Source organism: Somniosus microcephalus, chromosome 2, assembly GCF_052327205.1.
Source record: "Somniosus microcephalus isolate GS21.2 chromosome 2, FLI_Smic_1.0, whole genome shotgun sequence".
Taxonomy (NCBI): domain Eukaryota; kingdom Metazoa; phylum Chordata; class Chondrichthyes; order Squaliformes; family Somniosidae; genus Somniosus; species Somniosus microcephalus.
In genome coordinates, this window is record NC_140988.1 from 252,938,114 (window position 1) to 252,957,431 (window position 19,318).

Below are 19,318 nucleotides of genomic sequence, written 5' to 3' on the forward strand. Positions count from 1 at the left end.
AAAACCGGGGCCTGCAGAAGGGAAGAGAGCTCTCCCACCCACCGCAGCAGAAGGAGGAAGGCCTACCCGATAAAGTTTTCCAGCTTGCTCTCCTTCCCCAGCTGAGGTAGTTGCCCTGTCTTTGCTCCACTCCCCCCTTCCACTCCTCCCACTTTGCCCATCCCCTGCCTGAGTTCATTTATTCCCCCTCCTCCCCCTTCCGTCTTCCATGCATCTGCTTGACCTGAATGCTGCATTTGGTCAATGCTATATGGAGATTGGGTAGTAGTAAAATAAATAGTGTAATTTCACGCTGCTATGTTCATAATCGTCATGGTGGCAAATACCAATAAATGACCTAGTCACATGATCCACTGTCTAATGATACTTGCAGTGGCAGATGTTTATTCTAGTATCTGTTTTGACTTCAGAATGTGCAGAACACAACCTCCCCTTTTCCTCCCACACTAGAATTCGATTCGTCTGCAGAGATTTAGTAACAAAGTTTGGTGAAATTATTGGATAGATTGCCAAAAGTGTCCTCACCTTCCCATCACAAAAAAACATTTGATGCTGCAATTGCTTTATGAATTCTTTATCGGGTAGTTGATACAGTGAACTTGTAAATGAAGTTATAACACAAGCTTTTACATCCAAACAGAATTGTACATTGTTTAGGCATTTCATAAAAAATTGTTGAAATTTTAAGCATTTTCAGTACAACTGTGAGAACTGCCCCAAAGCAACCACAAATCAGATGCTAGGTATGCTCGCTGAAAGATATAATATTAAATGTTATTTTATTACTGAAGAATGTTTACTCCTGATATTTCAAAGTCATTTTGTGTTAAAAATTAGAAGTGTCCAATAATTTAAATCAAGCACTGTAAATAACTCAACAAAGTGTGAATTTAGTGTTAACATTTTGAATTATCAAAGAATTTGAATTAAGCAACTTTCAGTTAAGAGTGCAACATCTGATTACCCAAGAAGATACTGTGGGAATTACCAAAAAACCATCCAAAGAATAAATCAATTGCCGAAAAAACAATGCAATATACTTAATGATATATATTATATACACACACACAAACGGGACAACACACATAGCAATTGATTACATTAAACTGTGTATTTTTCTTGTGAACTACTTTTTGAAAAACATTTTTTTTTAAGTTGGGAAACTTTCAGTACATTTCCAGGCACTGGAGATCGCTGACGTCACAGCCTCTAAACCAGAGACATCCCACTGGGAACTGTGTTAGTGGCTGAGTTTGGAGACGCTTTTACATGACTCTTTCACTTTATCCAGATCGTTGCAAACTTGTTTTGAATCCCTGGAAATGTGATGATTCCGACGAATATTACCTTCGATCCTGTTCTCTGGTGGAGTGAGTTAAAAAGTAGGAATAACATTCTCTTTTTGCCTGGTAATCCCCTGGATCTTATCTGCTCGGGAACTGTCGAATCCAGCTGGTCTGGTAAATCGTTGAAATGGAGTACACTATCGTGATTCCAGATTGATGCAGTTTCAACTGAGGCCTTGTTATGTTTGGTAATTTCAGGTATATTCATTTTATTTCGCATTAGCATTGAAAAAAATATCGGTGGTAATATTCCGCACCTTGATATAAAATTGCTTTTTGTTGGGTACAGTTTCACAAAAGTAATCGTAAAAGAATTCAAAAGAAACTCGAATCGTTAGAATAAGCAACAAGCTTTCCAAATCACAGATTAAGTCATTTTGAAAACAATTCAATGCGTGCACACCGCAGAAGTCCCGTTAAAGGTAACCTTTGGCAATGTTTTTTTTACTGAAATGGTGCGATTACTCAAGTTTACAGCTCCGAGTTCTGCAGCAATAAGGATCTCATCGCCTAAAAATCCTTTCTGTGGGAACATTGTAAAAGAGCGCCCCCGTGTGTTTAAGAAACAGAAGGTACAGAACAGGATTCAAAAACATGGTACACAAACAGCCTCCTTGGAGGCAATGCCCCAATATCCATGCTGATGAATATTTCATTAAGGCATAGCTAAGAAAAGGCTACGTTTTGCTATTTAATATTTTCACTGTGCATTTATTTGCGAGTTTGGTAAAGTTTGGAATGGCCTATTTGATAGGAACATTGGGGTTTTTATTTTTTTTAATTAAACAATTCTTTGATGTCAGGAATAAAGTAATTTTAGAAAAGTATTCCAATAAAATTTGCAAGGCGCAGACTTTTCACAGCAAGTCGAGTAGGCGCGTCAGTAGGCTTGGCCCGTACATGTAATAATGTTCCTTATTTAAAACGCCTCAATAAAGATTGACTAATCTGACCCTTTTACCCGGGGCCAGGATGTTAATCAATGCTGCGATGATTAATACTTTATTGTCCTGTCGATGATAATTGTTTGAGCTGCAGTTCTTTTGATAGTTCAGGTGAGACTCTTCATTCAGTTCAATTTGAATTCGGCTCTCCGTTTTCTATATACTGTACATTTGTATGCATGGCTTTTCTTATGGTAAGTGCTTTCAATAAAGTTTTGACTGGAAGTGTGTGTGAGTGGGAGTAAAGGCATTTTAACCAGGAAAAGAATATGTTTGATTTAAAATATAATCTGATTACAATGACTATTCAAATAATCCTCTGCATAATGCCTTTGGATCCATTATGCCTTATGCCATTCATTGCAGAATCTTGGAGTTCTTTATTTCAAAGTCAGGTATTCATGATTAAGATTGTTTGAAAAGGAAAGTGGTGACAAATACTTCATCCTCGGGGTGTTTGCTGCCTGCAGTCACAGTAAATCAAACTGTTGTCTCGCTCGCTCATAACATTAGATAAAGCAAACATATAGTACCAGAGAGACGAACTTTCCCCGGAAAGATCTAAATGGACTTTGGGTGGTTTGGTTATTAGTAAGTACTGCTGTACTGTGCAATGTGTGAATAATGTGAGTTATTACTATTGGTCTTGTTTGCTTATTTTTTGGGAGGGGGCAGCGCTCTTTTAATATGCATGGTATTAGATGAAGTGGATTGTAAGATAATTGAAAATGTCTTTATTGGAATGTAGGGAATAATAAAACAGAATAATGTTTTTTCCAGCGTAGTGGCATGTCGTTTTCCTGACTTTCGTGTTAATAATGATACTCCTGGGTTTAGAATAAAGTCCCTTTGTAAATATCATAGCCATGGCACAGTTGCCGTTCATTATTTTTGCATTGGAAATGAGGCGAATGTTGCCACTCCATAATTTCAAGTGTCTGCACCCACATTATACGTAGAACTCATAATGCTGCAAACTTTGCAAATGGTGGTTGGTTCACGTTTGCAGTCAACAAACCTGTCTGTACAGCGCATCTTCGCTTTCGATGTGATTTTAGTGCAATTTAGTTCTCATTCCATGTTGCTTTCGAGGTTGAAGTGGGCTGTTGGATTGGGGGAGGGGAAACTGTTATGATCGGTTAGATCTTTGTTCATTTGCAGAACAGTTTGTATTATATGTAAGGCGATTTGAAATACGGTAACATACTTGATAAAAACTTGGTTTCATCTGAAGTGACTTCTGGGGAAAACGATGGTATAATCTTAAGACAGTGTCCCTTCCTTTTCATTTCACTCTGCTGGCGCAATGGTACAGCATTGTTACCGGGACACAGGAAGTTACGGAAAGATTTTCAGGTTAGGAGTAAAATGGGAGAAAACGCTGCCTGAAAAGATTTAAGAAACTTCTAGAATGTTGGAAAACTTATCAAAGAGCATCTACAGCTTAAAACACGAATATATTTTCTTTCTTTCTCGCTTTACAATCTATTTAGCTTCCACAAAGTTAAACCCGTTTTACAATTGGTTTATTTTTAATCAAAGGATATATTCTAAAGGCGAGTATAGATTGAATTTATTAATAATTGCAAGCTAGAACATGGGGGAGAAATGAATTCAGAAGTGCCGCCTCAGAGGGACAAGGTGGCAACGTGTGTGGATGAGCAGACGGTGGAGGGAGCTGCCCTGGCCGGAGTCACGCCGTGCCACGACATGCCAAGGGAAGGTAGTGCCGGGCACGGCGCAGGCTGACGGCGAGGTGCGGAGAAGCGGTGGGACCGGCGAGGAGTGAGAGACAGAGTGTGTGAGAGGAGAGAGAGAGGGGAAGCATTGTCATCATGGTGCGCTCAGCTTGGACAAACCCGCCGGCCCCGGCTCGGCGCTGGCCGAGCTAATGCCGCCCACAGTTGGCGGGGAGAGTGAAGTCTCTCTGGTGGCTCGGGCGTCTCTGGAAAGTTTGTGTTGTGTTGGGCGTGCGGGAGCCCGGGGGAAGGGGCTTTGTGCGAGGGAGAGCTCGGCCACTCGGCTTTGTACTTTGGCAGCGCCCAGCACACGCTTCACTGCAACAACTGTGAGTTTGCCGACTTTTCTCCGTCGTGTATATATTTATTTATATATTATAGATAGATATATGTTTCTGTTGGTCTTTTAATGTTTCTCTTGCCTTGTGCAGCACTCCTGCAGAAAGTTAGTTTGCAGCAGTTTGCTGAGAGTGGGTGTCGGGCATTGCCATTGGAACAGTCTGGGGGGGTGACGCCGACACACGGGCTACGTGAGAGCAATGGAAAGCAGGCAGCAGCCCCAGCAACCTGCCCGGCAATCTGCCGCCAGCCTCCCCACCGCCTCCACACACAGCCACACCAAACTTCGCTTCATTTCTGCAAATTTAATTTTGCATTAAAAAAAACCCTCCCAATTCCAAATGGAGTCTGCCCGGAATGTTTAACCCTCAGCAGGTTGGCAGAACAACGCGACCTGTACCGAGGGCTCACTTTACGAAGTCGCAACAGGGACACGCAGTCTCCCAAACAGACTGCCTTTCTTTTCAGGTTCTCTGATCCGGTTCATTTTATTTATCTCACCAGGTTGAGGGAATTCGATCCTTCAGATAATGCGGCTTATCTGAGCAGCAGGCAATATGTTTTGATCTGCCCAGAGCAAAGCTCCATGTATTTCTGGTTCTGGGAGAGCAGATTTGCTATTATAGATAGCAACAAGGTTGAAATCAGAGCGGTTCTGGGAAGCTCGGCGCCTTCTGACCGATTGGGACTTGTATGTTTAATTTTAAACATTGCTTCTTGGTAATCTAACTTGGCACTTTGAAATACAGCATAGCATACAAGTCAGCCCCGACCGCTTTTGAAGCGGCTTTGCCTCCTATTTAGTTTATGGAGTGCAGGCACACGCGGTAAAATAACTCCCGTTTCTACATTATAGGTTTAATTACTGATTTTTTTTTTATATAACATTTCTAACATGATGGTAAACGGTTGTCCAAAACTCACTCAAGTGTTCTGTGCTCAAGACAGCAGCAGCTGCTGGGCTAGCTTCAAATCCGACCATTTCAAATGGTTCGTAGTTGACACGGTGAGGAGCTTGAATGCAATTTGTACTGGGACGCCACCTAAGAAACTCCATTACTTACAATTGTTGAATCGATCATTGATCAGGTGTGGCGATTAGTGTCTAACCTTGTTTCCCGTTTTGTTAGCTTGGTTAACCTATAATAGGATCTTAGGAAATGCTAATGTTTCTGATCGTAATTTGGAGAGAAAAAAATGACTACTTTGGTTAGGATAGTTGGGGGGTGGGGAGCACCCACATATGGCCATTTTTATTTTCCGTAGGTTATTTTTTTCTTTTCCTATAAATACTTCAGGTATGCTGTATTGGAAATCCGCTCAGATAGAGATTATTGATTTGTTTTGATAATTTATATTGAATTGACTTGAAACTTGGCAAGTAAATTGTTGGAAAAGAATAATGCTGCAGTTTAAGAATTACTTCTTCAGCCGATGTTAGATTTTTATACAAATCACACAATTGCTGATAAAGATGCAATGTAATTCTGTGACTCTCCATGTTCTGTCTGAAGTAAATTTAAATATTTGGTAAATTTATTTCACATTTATAGAACTTGTTCAATAACTCTCTCAAAAGCAATTTAGCCAATATTTGAATTGCTTGCATTCCTGATTGTAAACTTTATGGATCTTTTGATTTGTTTTTCAGTGTTAGTTTTGTTTCGCCATTAGCTTTCTCTTGTGCACTGCAATTTTGAAATCTCGGCAATTAATTTTATCTGCTTGGTATGGTGTACTGTTTTGTTCCTGGACAGGATGCATTATTGTCAAGGGCCTGTTTGGGAGTCAGCAGCTTTGTTAAATGGCTATTCAGGTCTAGTAGAATGATTAATGGGGGGGGTGGGGAGGGGGGTTGGTGATGTAATGGGCTAAACTTGCTTAGGACCAATAGGGGTTTTGGTTTCTGCATTTGCAGATAAAGCATCAGGTCTACACTACACCAGCAAAACCCAGGAATAAGATTACTGTATGTCAGAGATAACAGTATTATGTTAAATCTGGTAATAGAAAAGTACAGTTTAAATTTGTATTAATATTTCAGTTCCCTTTTATAAATTGTGAACCTTTTGAGCTCGGGATCAAAATTATGATTAATTATCACCCAGTAAAATAACTATCAATATTAAAAGATGGAGGAGTGATCATATTCAGTTGCTTTAAGAACTTTATTACTTTGTTTACAAAGTACTGAGAAAGTTTAATGGCTAAAATGATCATGAGGAAAAACAACATTTGTGGTTATTATCTGCTTCTGCATGGTAGAGCATCATTGGTATTCTCCTGCGTTACTGATGAAGTTGAACCTTGGCAGAAACATATATAACTCTATAAAGGAGCAGATTGCAGGCGTCCTAGGAGAAAATTTCAATCCTTGCTAGTCCATCAGTGTTAAAATTGACTGTGGAGAGTTGGCTTTACAGAAATGGATGTTGCTAAATCATAATAATAAACTCCATGATCCCAGAGATCTCTTGCTACACAGTAACAAGAACTTGTTTTGTTTGTTACAGTTCCCTGACTGGCATTTGCCACACAGGCAATATAACGTGTCCTTTTTCACATTTTGGGCCAGACTGCATGTATTAATGACATTTTGTGGCAAAAGGATTTTAAAATAAAGTTGAAGTTATTAATTAGCTGGTGGGTTACATGTCGAAGACTTCTAAGGCATGTTTGGGCATGTCCTCTTAACGTTACTGTTCCGTTTACAAACTGTGAACATTATGAACTTTGCTGCAAACTTGTAAATTTTGTGAGGCCAACTCCGATATGGAGCTTTGCTCAAAAGAAGCATGAATTAGATGTGGAATCAGCGGGCCCGATTCACAATTCTCCCTATTTTCTGATGATTACAGTTGATCACTAGAAAACTGGAAAAAGTTTGCAACAAAGTTCATAATGGTTTTCAACACTGGAAAATTGGGCACACTGATTTCTGTGCTTGATTCTCTGATCCATGCTCTGATTGAGTGAGGTACTGAACTGGAAGCTGCGCTTCACAACATTTACCCTACGTAACACAGCATCACAGAATAAATAACAATGTAATGGAACTGTAATTACAAGCAGCTGTTTCAAGAAATGTATTGCTTTTGTCTACAAAGCAATGATAAAGTATAATGGGTAAAATAATTAGTAAGAATGTAAGAACAGGAATCATCAGCAAATGTTTTGGGTAGGATGATGACTGAAAGCGGTCATTGATAGAAGGAAGGAATAGAGTGGGAGAGAGAGGATGGAGTCTTTATGTTTACTTTCCTCTTAAATTACTTTGAGTGCTGTAGTTCATCCTCTGACTCTTTCTCCATTAGCTCATGGGTCCCCAAGACTCCATCCTCTCTCCCACCCTATTCCTTCCTTCTATCAATGACCTCTTTCAGTCATCATCCTAACAGAAAGCAGAGAGTTGGGATAAATGGTTCATTCTCAGACTGGCAATCAGTAACAAGTGGTGTTCCACAGGGGTCGGTGCTGGGTCCCCAACTCTTTACAATCTATATTAACGATTTGGAGGAGGGGACCGAGTGTAACATATCAAAGTTTGCAGATGATACTAAGATGGGAGGGAAAGTAGTGAGTGAGGAGGACATAGAAAACCTGCAAGGGGACATAGACAGGCTAAGTAAGTGGGCAGAGATTTGGCAGATGGAATACAATACTGGAAAGTGTGAGGTTATGCACTTTGGCAGGAAAAATCGTAGAGCAAGTTATTATCTTAATGGCAAGAAACTGGAAAGTACTGAAGTACAAAGGGATCTGGGGGTCCTGGTGCACGAAACTCAAAAGGTTAGTATGCAGGTGCAGCAAGTGATTAAGAAGGCCAATGGAATGTTGGCTTTCATTGCTAGGGGGATAGAATATAAAAATAGGGAGGTATTGCTTCAGTTGTACAAGGTATTGGTGAGACCGCACCTGGAATACTGCATACAGTTTTGGTGTCCATACTTAAGAAAGGACATACTTGCTCTCGAGTCAGTACAAAGAAGGTTCACTCGGTTAATCCCGGGGATGAGGGGATGGACATATGAGGAGCGGTTGAGTAGATTGGGACTCTACTCATTGGAGTTCAGAAGAATGAGAGGCGATCTTATTGAAACATATAAGATTGTGAAGGGGTTGGATCGGGTGGATGCGGGGAGGATGTTCCCGATGATGGGTGAAACTAGAACTAGGGGGCATAGTCTTAGAATAAGGGGCTGCACTTTCAAAACTGAGATGAGGAGGAACTACTTCACTCAGAGGGTGGTAGGTCCATGGAATATGCTGCCCCAAAAAGCTGTAGAAGCTACATCATTACATAAATTTAAAACAGAAATAGACAGTTTCCTAGAAGTAAAGGGAATTAAGGGTTACGGGGAGCGGGCAGGAATTTGGACACGAGTCTAGGTTCGGATCGGTCATGGCCCTGTGGGTAGCGGAGCGGGCCCAGGGGCCGTGTAGCCTGATCCTGCTCCTATTTCGTGTGCCTAATTCTGTTAGATTCAGGAGATGGTTCTGTGATAGTAGATTGGCGGTTAGGATCAGATCAGCCATGATCTTATTGAATGGCGGAGCAGGCTCGAGGGGCTGATTGGCCTACTCCTGCTCCTATTTCTTATGTTCAAAACATTTGCTGATGATTCCTGTTCTTACATTGTCAACTTTTTTCAGGTCACACGCTCTCTGTGCTCATAACCTCCCAGTTATTCTTGTGATTCAATGAAAACTTTATATCAGGATCAACTTTATGTCCTTAAAAGGGGCAATGAAATTCCTGTTTGTTTCAATTTGTCAAATAACAACTTCTTCATAGCACTCACTATTAATCAAGTTATCCACCACCTCTAAGCATTGATGGGTTCACCCTTAGTCTGTCCTCATCTATCGTATTGTTGGCTCCCTATCTCCTCCGACTTGAAGTGGAACTCTTACATTGCTGCCTCCAAGAAGCTCAATTTCCTCTTTCTTTTCCCCTCACCAACTTTTTACCCTCTTTAAACTGCAAGCCTGTCAAAGATCTGCATCTGCTGTCATGTCTGGGAGGCTTTCGTAGAACCTCATTCATACTTCTGGACAATATGCAAGAAAAAGCCTGTCATCTGATGTGATTCCCCTATTTTCTATAGACTCTCGTCTCTATTGCAAACTTCCTTCTCTTTATCTCATGAATATTGCTGTGGCTGTTTTCTTCTGATCTTTCTTGTTTAATATAAGTTACAAATACGCTATCCTACACACTCTTCCTTCGTAGATCCCAACTCTATTGGAATCAAGACTCATTGCATAATTTACTCCACGTGACTCTTTTCTGAGCGCTCAAAAAGTGAAACTCCTTGCCTCCCTCAGTTTTTCCTTCCTTCTACAATCATCGGACTTTGTCCTGCACTGTGGGCCTTTGTTCTTGACTTGGTTTCTCAATAAGAAAAAGCTAAGTAATGACCCAGTTGAAAGAAGTTTCTCTGTAGTGGGTTTATAGTGATGTACTAAGTACATAGTGCTATTTTTGTTAAAGTAAAATGCATATTATATTTTAAACCTCTTCACTTAAAGAATTCAGGGTAGTTATTTTAAGAATGTGCTAAAATAGAAATTGATTCCATGCCTTTGCATGAAACCATGTGTGTTGCAACCATTCTTTAAATGTAGTGAAAAGTACTGCTGGAGTAAATTAGCTTCTGGGCAACCAGCTAACATGCATAAAATAGTGTGCTTGGTCCTGCCATGCTCTGGAATTTACAGCAAATGTAAGCAAAATAGGGCTTGTAATAAATACATTGTGGTTTAGTGGATACTGAATAGCTGGCACAGGGTTCCAAGGCAGCAATGCAACCAAAAGGTTTAGATGGCACCAGATGGCTTTAAGAATGAAGCTAAATTGGTTTGTTCAGCAGGAGGACCCCTTGTTTTGTTGATTATATGTAATGCTGTGATGGTTATCTGGCGATTTTCTTTTACATTTCATAGATTTGGAAAGATATTAAGATTGTGGCAGCTTTTGATGTTGCTGGTTAGTGTTAAGCGGTATAAGACCTCACAGGAGAACAGGCTGTGACATTTGACTTAACAGGGTTATTATGGATTGTGACACTTTATTTAAAAAAAAGAGACAAGGTCCTATTATAAAGGAATATTTCTTACAGCCATATCACATTGAAAGTTCAATAATGAGCACAAAGATTTCAAGCTCGACCACTTAATTGCATGAACATTTAATTGAAGCTTATGTTTATCACATGGCTGTAACATATGTTTTAATAACCTGCATGAATTAAAATTATTTGCCCAGAGCAAAATACGTAAGAACACTCAATCTCTGTGCAAAAAAAAATGTTTAGCATGTCTTTGAGAGCACTTTGGAGTGAAAGTTCAGTTCTTCACAAAATTGTAGATTCTGGAGGACTCCCATGATTAAATAGTCTGCCAGCAGTCACTGTCTAGGCATCTATGTAAAGCATAGTTACATGGGTGAGGTACCAGAAGGCTGCTAATGCCTATCAAAGTATAGTCGAGCAAGAGGTGACACCTTCAGGAAAAATGGGGAGAAAACTTGTAGATTTTGGTTGAAATTCCCATCTTGCCTGAAATTTGCTTGGGTTTTGTAATGGACCACTTGGAGGGAGTGATGGAAAACTGACTTCCCACTACTCTGAATGTGCTTTTATATTGCACCAGTGCCACCAGCTCCCTCAGCATGGGTACTGTGCAGATGGCTGTAAGCCAAATGTAAAACTGGAAAGATTCACTAAGAGGGGTTAGGTGAGGGGAAATCTAAAGAGAAAAGTCAAGGCAATGGAGCAGTGTAGCAATTTAGGTAAAGATAAGCAAAGTGTGACAGCAAGGAACAGAGAGTTTAACAGTAATAGTGCATCAGCGAATAAGGTGGAGGCAGGGAATAACGGTACAGGAAACTTTGTTATATCCGGCACCGACGGGACCGAGCTGTTGCCGATCTATCAAAACTGCCGGACATACCAGCGTTAATGTTGAAGCATACGGAGGTTTTCATCTCCGTATCTGACAACAAACACTGTTGCTTAGCAACAGCTTCAAACAGTCGGCCCGTACCTTGGAAGCGTCTCTGTAGCTTAGCAACAGCTTCAGAGAGACTTTCCAGAGCCTGACTTAGAAGAAAAAAAACCTAACAAAACGGCTCCTGATTTCTGCCGGTAGATCGAGGTTTCCGGACATACAACCTCCGGATAAACCAAAGTCTCCTGTAAAAAGTTAAAATTAAAGGCTCTTTAACTGAATGCATTAAACATTCATAACAAGATAGAGAAATTAGTGGCACAAATAGAGATTAATGGTTTTGATCTAATAGCCATTACAGAGATGTGGTTGCAAGGTTGGGAGCTAAATATTCCAGGGTATTGACATTTCAAAAAGGCAGGCAGGCAGAATGGAAAAGGAGGGGATAGCCCTGATGATAAAGGATGACATGAGGACAGTAGTGAGAAAGGATCTTGGCTCAGAAGATCAGGAAGTAGAATCAGTATGGGTGGAGATAAGAAATAACAGGAGGCAGAAAACACTGGTGGGAGCAGTTTATAGGCCCCCTAACAGTAGCTATACAGTTGGACAGAGTATTACTCAACAAATAATAGCTTGTAACAAAGGTAATACAATAATTGTAGGGAGTTTAATCTTCATCTAGACTGGGCAAATAAAATTTACAAAGGTGTGTGGAGGATGAATGCAGTTGAGACAGTTTCCTAGAACAATACGTCATGGAACCAACCAGGGAACAGGCTATTTTAGATCTTGTATTGTGTAATGAGACAGGGGTAATTAGTAATCTCATAATAATCGATCCTCTGGGGAAGAGTGATCATAATATGATAGAATTTCACCTTGAGTTTGAGAGTGAGATACTTAAGTCCGAAACTAGAGTCTTAAACTTAAAGCCAATTATATAGGTATGATGAGGAGAGAGTTGGCTAAGGTGGATTGAGAAATTAAATTAAAAAGTATGAGAGTAGATATGCAGTGGCAAACATTTAAAGAAATATTCCATAATTCTCAACGAATATATCCGTTGAGAAATAAAAACTCCACGGGAAAAGTGATCCCTCTGTGGCTAAGTAAAGATGTTAAGGATGGTATTAGATTAATGTTGCCAAGGATACTAGTAAGCCTGGGAGAGCTTTAGAAACCAGCAAAGGATGACCAAAAAATTGATGATAAGGGTGAAAATAGAATATGAGAGTTAACTAGCAAGAAATATACAAATAGATTGTAAGAGCTTTTACAAGTATGTAAAAAGGAAGAGAGTAACAAAAGTAAGCGTTGATCCCTTAGAGGCTCAGACAGAAAATTTATAATGGGGAATAAGGAAATGGCAGAAACTTTAAACACATATTTTGTTTCTGTCTTCACAGTACAAGACACAAAAAGCATATCAAAAATGGTAGGGAATCGAGGGACAAATAAGAGTGAGGAACTTAAAGTAATTAATATCAGTAGAGAAAAAGTACTTTAGAAACGAATGGGACTGAAAGCCAAAAAATCCCCATGACCTGATGGCCTACATCCTAGGGTTCTAAAAGAGGTAGCTGCAGAGATAGTGGACGCATTGGTTGTGATCTTCCCTAGATTCTAGAACGGTCCCAGCGGATTGGAAGGTAGCAAATACAACCCCGCTATTCAAGAAAGGAAGGAGAGAGAAAACAGGTAACTACAGGCCAGTTAGCCTGACATCGGTCGTCGGGGAAAATGCTGCAATCCATTATTAAGGAAGTGGTACAGGGCACTTAGAAAATCATAATATGATCAGACAGAGTCAACATGATTTTATGAAAGGGAAATCGTGCTTAACAAATTTATTAGAGTTTTTGAGGATGTAACTAGCAGGGCAGATAAAGGGGAATCAGTGGATGTAGTATATTTGGATTTCCAAAAGGCACCACATAAAAGGTTGCTACGCAAGTTAAGGGTTCTTGGGGTTGGGGGGTAATATATTAGCATGGATAGAGGATTAGTTAACGGACAGAAAACAGAGTAGGGGTAAATGGGTCATTTTCCGGTTGACAGGCTGTAAGTAGAGGGGTGCCACAAGGATCAGTGCTTGGGCCTCAGCTATTTACAGTTTATATTAATGACTTGGATGAAGGGACCGAGTGTGATGTATCCAACGTTGCTGACGATACAAAGCTAGGTGGGACAGTAAGCTGTGAGGAGAACAAGAGTCTGCAAAGGGATATAGATGGGTTAAGTGAGTGGGCAATAAGGTGGCAGATGGAGTATAATGTGGGGAAATGTGAGGTTATTCACTTTGGTAGGAAGAATAGAAAAACAGAATATTTTTTTAAATGGTGAGAAACTATTAAATGTTGGTGTTCAGAGAGATTTAGGTGTCTTCATACAGGAAACACAGAGAGTTGGCATGCAGGTACAGCAAGCAATAAGGAAGGCAAATGGCATGTTGGCCTTTGTTGCAAGGGGGTTGGAGTATAAGAGTAAGGAAATTTTGCTACAATTGTACAGGGCTTTGGTGAGACCGCACCTGGAGTACTGTGCACAGTTTTTGTCTCCTTATCTGAGGAACGATTTACTTGCCTTAGAGGTGGTGCCCTGAAGGTTAACTAGGTTGTCTTTTGAGGAGAGATTGAGTAGATTGGGCTTATTCTCTATGGAGTTTAGAAGAATGAGAGGTAATCCCATTGAAACATAAGATTCTGAGGCGGATTGACAGGGTAGATGCTGAGAGGTTATTTCTCTTGGCTGGACAGTCTAGAACTAGGGGGCATAGGCTCGGGATAAGGGGTCGGCCATTTAAGATTGAAATGAGAGGGAATTTCTTCACTTGGAGGGTTGCGAATCTTTGGAATTCTCTATCCCAAAGGGCTGTAGCTGCTGAATCGTTGAGTATATTCAAGGCTGAGATAGATAGATTTTTGGACTCTTGGGGAATCAAGGGATATGGAAATCGGGCGGGAAAGTGGAGTTGAGGTCGAAGATCAACCATGACCTTATTGAATGGTGGAGCAGGCTCGAGGGGCCATCTGGCCTATTCCTGCTCCTAATTCTTATGTTCTTATGCTAACAGGTCTTCCTGGCAGCCAGTGTTTGCAAGTCCCAGTGGTTTTACAGTTGGCTTACAGTGGGCTGCGCAAGGCCTTCACTTGTTAGATCTTGCAACACTAGCGTGGAGGAACCCTTGCATAATCTAAAAAGATGACTCGAGCAGAAGAAAAGGCAGGGTTGTGATAATGCTATTCAGTTTATCATTTGAGTGTGCACTGCCCACTATTTTCTGACCACTAAAATTACAAGTTGGAAAATCATGCGTAGTGCGCGCCCAATATCTGATGCGTGCTGCTGTCAGGTAAAGCTCCCCCCTAACTGCATCGACACGTAAAATCACCCCTCGCATGTAGAAGAGGGGGAGGAAAATTATGCCAGAATTTCGTACTTTAATTATTGTATTTCATATTTTGTTGAAACAGTTTGTGCATGAAAGTATTTTTATTCATTTGTGTTCTAGTTTGTTATGGATGTCATTCTTTTTTGTTGATCTAGAGTAAGAACATGTTTGTGCTGCTTAAAAATGTTCCAGTGGAAAGGTTAAGATTCTCCTTTTATTTTCGCAGGTCAGTTGGTGATTACTCAAGTGTCATCATGGTGAGGTCGACTGCACTACTGTTTTCTGTATTGCTTTTACAGCTTTTAAACAGCTGTGAAGGAAATAGGAAGAAAGAAGCAGCATCATCGATACAGTTCACACAACATCTTTATAATGCTTATATTTATGAGAATTCTGCAGCCAAGACCTATTTAGAAAGTCATCTGAAAATGGGCATTTACATCACAAGCCCGTCATCGGAGTTTCGATATAAAATTATTTCTGGAGATCATGAAAACCTGTTTAAAGCTGAAGACTACATTCTTGGGGATTTCTGTTTCTTGCGTATTAGGACCAAGGGAGGGAATACTGCAGTCTTAAACCGAGAAGTAAGAGACCACTATCTGCTGAATGTTAAGGCAGTTGAGAAAAAAACGAATGCTGAAGCACGGACAAAAGTTAAAGTCCATGTTTTAGACACGAATGACTTGAGGCCTTTGTTTTCACCAACATCGTACAGCGTGTCTTTGGCAGAAAACACAGCTCTGAGGACCAGTGTAGCCAGAGTTCGAGCCACTGATGCTGATATTGGCACTAATGGAGAGTTTTATTACAGTTTTAAGGACAGGACAGATACATTTGCCATTCATCCCACCAGTGGCATAGTTACCCTAACGGGCAGGCTGGACTACTCCGAGACAAAACAATACGATCTGGAAATCCTTGCAGCTGACCGTGGCAAGAAATTATATGGCAGTAGTGGAATTAGCAGCATGGCAAAGCTAACTGTTCACGTGGAACAGGGAAATGAAAATGCACCAGTCATCACAGCTGTTACCCTTGCACCATCGGACATGGACAAGGATCCAACATATGCAATTGTAACTGTGGAAGATGAGGACCCGGGAGTAAATGGAGAAATAGCTTCCTTAAATATCGTGGCAGGTGATCCCCTGCATCAGTTCAAAGCCATGAGGTCAAGCCCTGGTAGCAAAGAATACCGAATTAAAGCGCTTGATCAGGTTGATTGGGAAAGCCAGTCTTCTGGATATAATCTCACCCTTCAAGCTAAGGACAAAGGAAGCCCTCCTCAGTTTTCCTCTGTGAAAGTTATCCATGTTACCTCCCCACAGTCAAGATCTTTGCCATGTAGGTTTGCGAAAGCTGTATATGAAGCCAGACTGAATGAGTTTGCACCCCCTAATTCTCCAGTTGTGTTGGTTACAGCTAGTCCTATGTATCCACAGATCAAGTTTGCTTTCAGATATCCTGCTGATAAGTTTCATATTAACCCTGACACTGGTCTCATCACTACTAATGACTTTATAAAAGCACAAGGATCTTCTCGCTATGAACTCGAAGTTGTAATTGTTGATAGACGGGCATCAACAAAGGTAATTGTTTATGTGATAGATATGAATGATAATGCTCCTGAATTCAAACAGTCATCATATAAGGCCAGTGTCAATGAAAATGTGCCAATTGGTACCAGTGTTCTGACTGTGAGTGCCACCGATGTTGATAGTGGTGAGAATGGATATGTAACCTACAGCATTGCCAACTTGAACCCACCACCTTTCGTGATCGACTATTTCAGTGGAGACATCAGTACCTCGGAGGAATTGGATTATGAATTGATGCCAAGAATTTATAATTTGAGAATTCGTGCATCTGACTGGGGCTCACCTTACCGTCGTGAAGTTGAAGCACTTGTAACTATTTTCTTAAGCAATCTAAATGACAACAAGCCATTGTTTGAGAAGGTGAACTGTATAGGTACAATACCAAGGGATCTAAATGTTGGTGAGCAGATCGCTACCGTGTCTGCTATTGATGCAGATGAGCTACAACTGGTAAGATACCAGCTAGTATCGGGGAATGAATTCGATCTCTTTGACTTAAATCCCAACTCTGGTGTTCTCGTGTTGAAGCGGGCTCTAACTGATGGACCTGGTATAAAAGGACCTTTTCATAGTCTACAAATTACAGCTACAGACGGGGAGAACTTTGCTACTGCAATGTACATCAACATCACTGTTGCAACCAGTCGTAAACAAGTTAATCTGCACTGTACAGAGACTGGAGTGGCTAAACATTTGGCAGAAAAGCTTCTCCAGGCAAATAAGATCCACAATCATGGAGATGCTGAAGACCTGTTTTCTGATGATCATTCAATTAACCGCCATGCACCACAGTTTGATCGTTCTTTTCCAGGTGTAATTGAAGTTAAAGAAGACAAGCCAGTAGGAACACACTTATTGCTCATAAATGCTACAGATTTTGATAATGGCTTTAATGGGAAATTGGCCCATGTAATTTCAGGAGGTGACAGTGACAGCAGATTTATTGTTGATCTGGAAACTGGATGGCTAAAGGTATTCACTCCACTTGACAGGGAAAAAACTGATCATTACACGCTTAATATAACTGTGTATGATCTTGGGATACCTCAGAAGTCTGCTTGGCGTCTACTAGATGTGAACATACTGGATGCAAATGATAACAGCCCAGAATTTCTACAGGATATGTATTCAGAAGAAGTGAGTGAAAACAAAGAAGTTGGTAGTGAAATTATTCAACTTGAAGCAACAGACCGAGATCTGGGTGCCAATGGAGAAGTCCTATACTCTATTCTGACAGACACAGACATGTTTGCAATTGATAGTGTAACTGGGATTGTGAAGGTTATAGGGTTGCTGGATAGAGAAAAAGACCCAATTTACTTGCTGAAGATTGAAGCTAGAGATCAAGCTAAACAGGAGCCACAGCTGTTTTCAACAGTATTGTTGAAAGTGACTTTAGAAGATGTAAATGACAATCCACCTGAGTTTATTCCTCGAAACTACCATATTAAAATTCGAGAAGACCTTCCAATAGGAGCAGTTGCCATGTGGCTGGAGGCCTATGATCCTGATGTTGGGCACAGCAGTCAGGTACGCTATAGTCTGATAGACAGTGGAGAAGGATATTTTGATGTGGACAAACTAAGTGGAGCTCTTCGTATTGTGCAAAGGCTAGACTTTGAGAAGAAGCAGTTATATAATCTGACTGCTCGAGCGAAGGATAAAGGACGGCCAATTTCTTTATCTTCAACGTGCTACATTCAAGTGGAAGTGGTGGACGTAAATGAGAATTTATACGCTCCTGTCTTTCCTTTCTTTGTGGCTAATGGATCTGTCAGAGAAGATGTTCCTATTGGTACACCAGTAATGACTATAACAGCTTATGATAATGACAGAGGCAGAGACGGGGAAGTTAGATATTCCATAAGAGATGGATCTGGACTTGGAATCTTCACAATTGATGAAGAAAAAGGTAGGCTGATTTAAAACTTACCTAGCCTTAAATTACAATGGATTTTCTCTACCTTGGTGTACCTGCTATCTTCTTAATGCTGCTATCTCATCTTAATCCACTTTCTTCCACTGCTCCTTATTTGTAATAGAATTTGTCTTTCAGCTGTTACTTAAGATTCCAACTTCCAGGTAGTTGAGGTGAAGTAGTTGAGGTATGTGAAGAATTAGAGTTTAGGAATAGCAACAGAAGGAGTTGGTTGAAGACAAGGTAATATGAAGCAAGGTTTTGACTTCCAGATTCTAACATGTAAATTGTGTTTATGGTGAAATTGATTCTGTTAATAGTCTTTTCATACGGTTTTATTTATTTGTGCATGCCTGTGGTAGTCTAGATGAAGTGTACTTTTCACCAATAAATGAGCAAACTTCAGGATTGTTAAATGTAAGAATAGCTTGTTACGTCATTAGAAGGACATCAGTGTCTCTCTATCTTTCTTTGCCAGTGTCTCTTACTCTCAGTCTAATTGTGTGTGTGTGAAATCATCTTCAAACCCTGATATGATCAGTGAAACAATATACCTTTTTATGACTACTGCTGTATTATAAATAAAGGACGTGTAAAATTGGAACACAAGGTTGGGACTTGGGATTGAACATATCTGAACCAAATTTGCGGCCCATCCGGCCTGCTCCCAACAGTCTTACTACGCAAGTGTGCTGGCTTCTTGACCTCTTTATGGAAAGGATTAGTGCAATAAAATAAATAAAACTGGACTATTAATGAAGAGACCGTTCTGCTGACATTTTAGTACAAACTTAAAAAAAAAAAAATCACAGTGTCAAATAATAAGGCCTTTAGGTTTAAGACAATAGATATTATACCATGATGTTAAATGATTTTTGATATGAAATGATGTATATTTTAGGCTTTTCCTTTGTGTGAAAACAAATTGTTGCACCACAAGTTGACAGGTATGGTAAAGAAAAGTTTATGACTGAACAGATGTTTGGTAAACAGTGTAATGGGCAATGCATAGTCATGAAGATTGAGAAGTAATTATTGAAAATTGAAGTTTAAATTTGTGAATTGTGGGAAATTCAATTTCTGTTG

At 40.2% G+C, this 19,318-nt stretch overlaps 1 protein-coding gene across 3 annotated transcripts in view; it reads left to right on the forward strand.

Annotated features, from left to right (window-relative positions):
- Window positions 1–1,221: 1,221 nt before the first annotated feature.
- The window catches only part of fat1a (FAT atypical cadherin 1a), a 274,663-nt gene continuing 256,566 nt past the window's right edge, over window positions 1,222–19,318 (forward strand). For 2 of the 3 annotated variants that reach the window (XM_085970887.1, XM_085970905.1), the window contains exons 1-2: window positions 1,222–1,544; window positions 14,940–18,226. In XM_085970887.1, the coding sequence (XP_085827013.1) occupies window positions 1,528–1,544; window positions 14,940–18,226 (3,304 nt within the window). In that variant the 5' untranslated portion in view covers window positions 1,222–1,527. Of the gene's footprint in view, window positions 1,545–4,043; window positions 4,359–14,939; window positions 18,227–19,318 lie in introns of those variants that run through there. The other variant, XM_085970896.1, reaches the window with a different exon arrangement.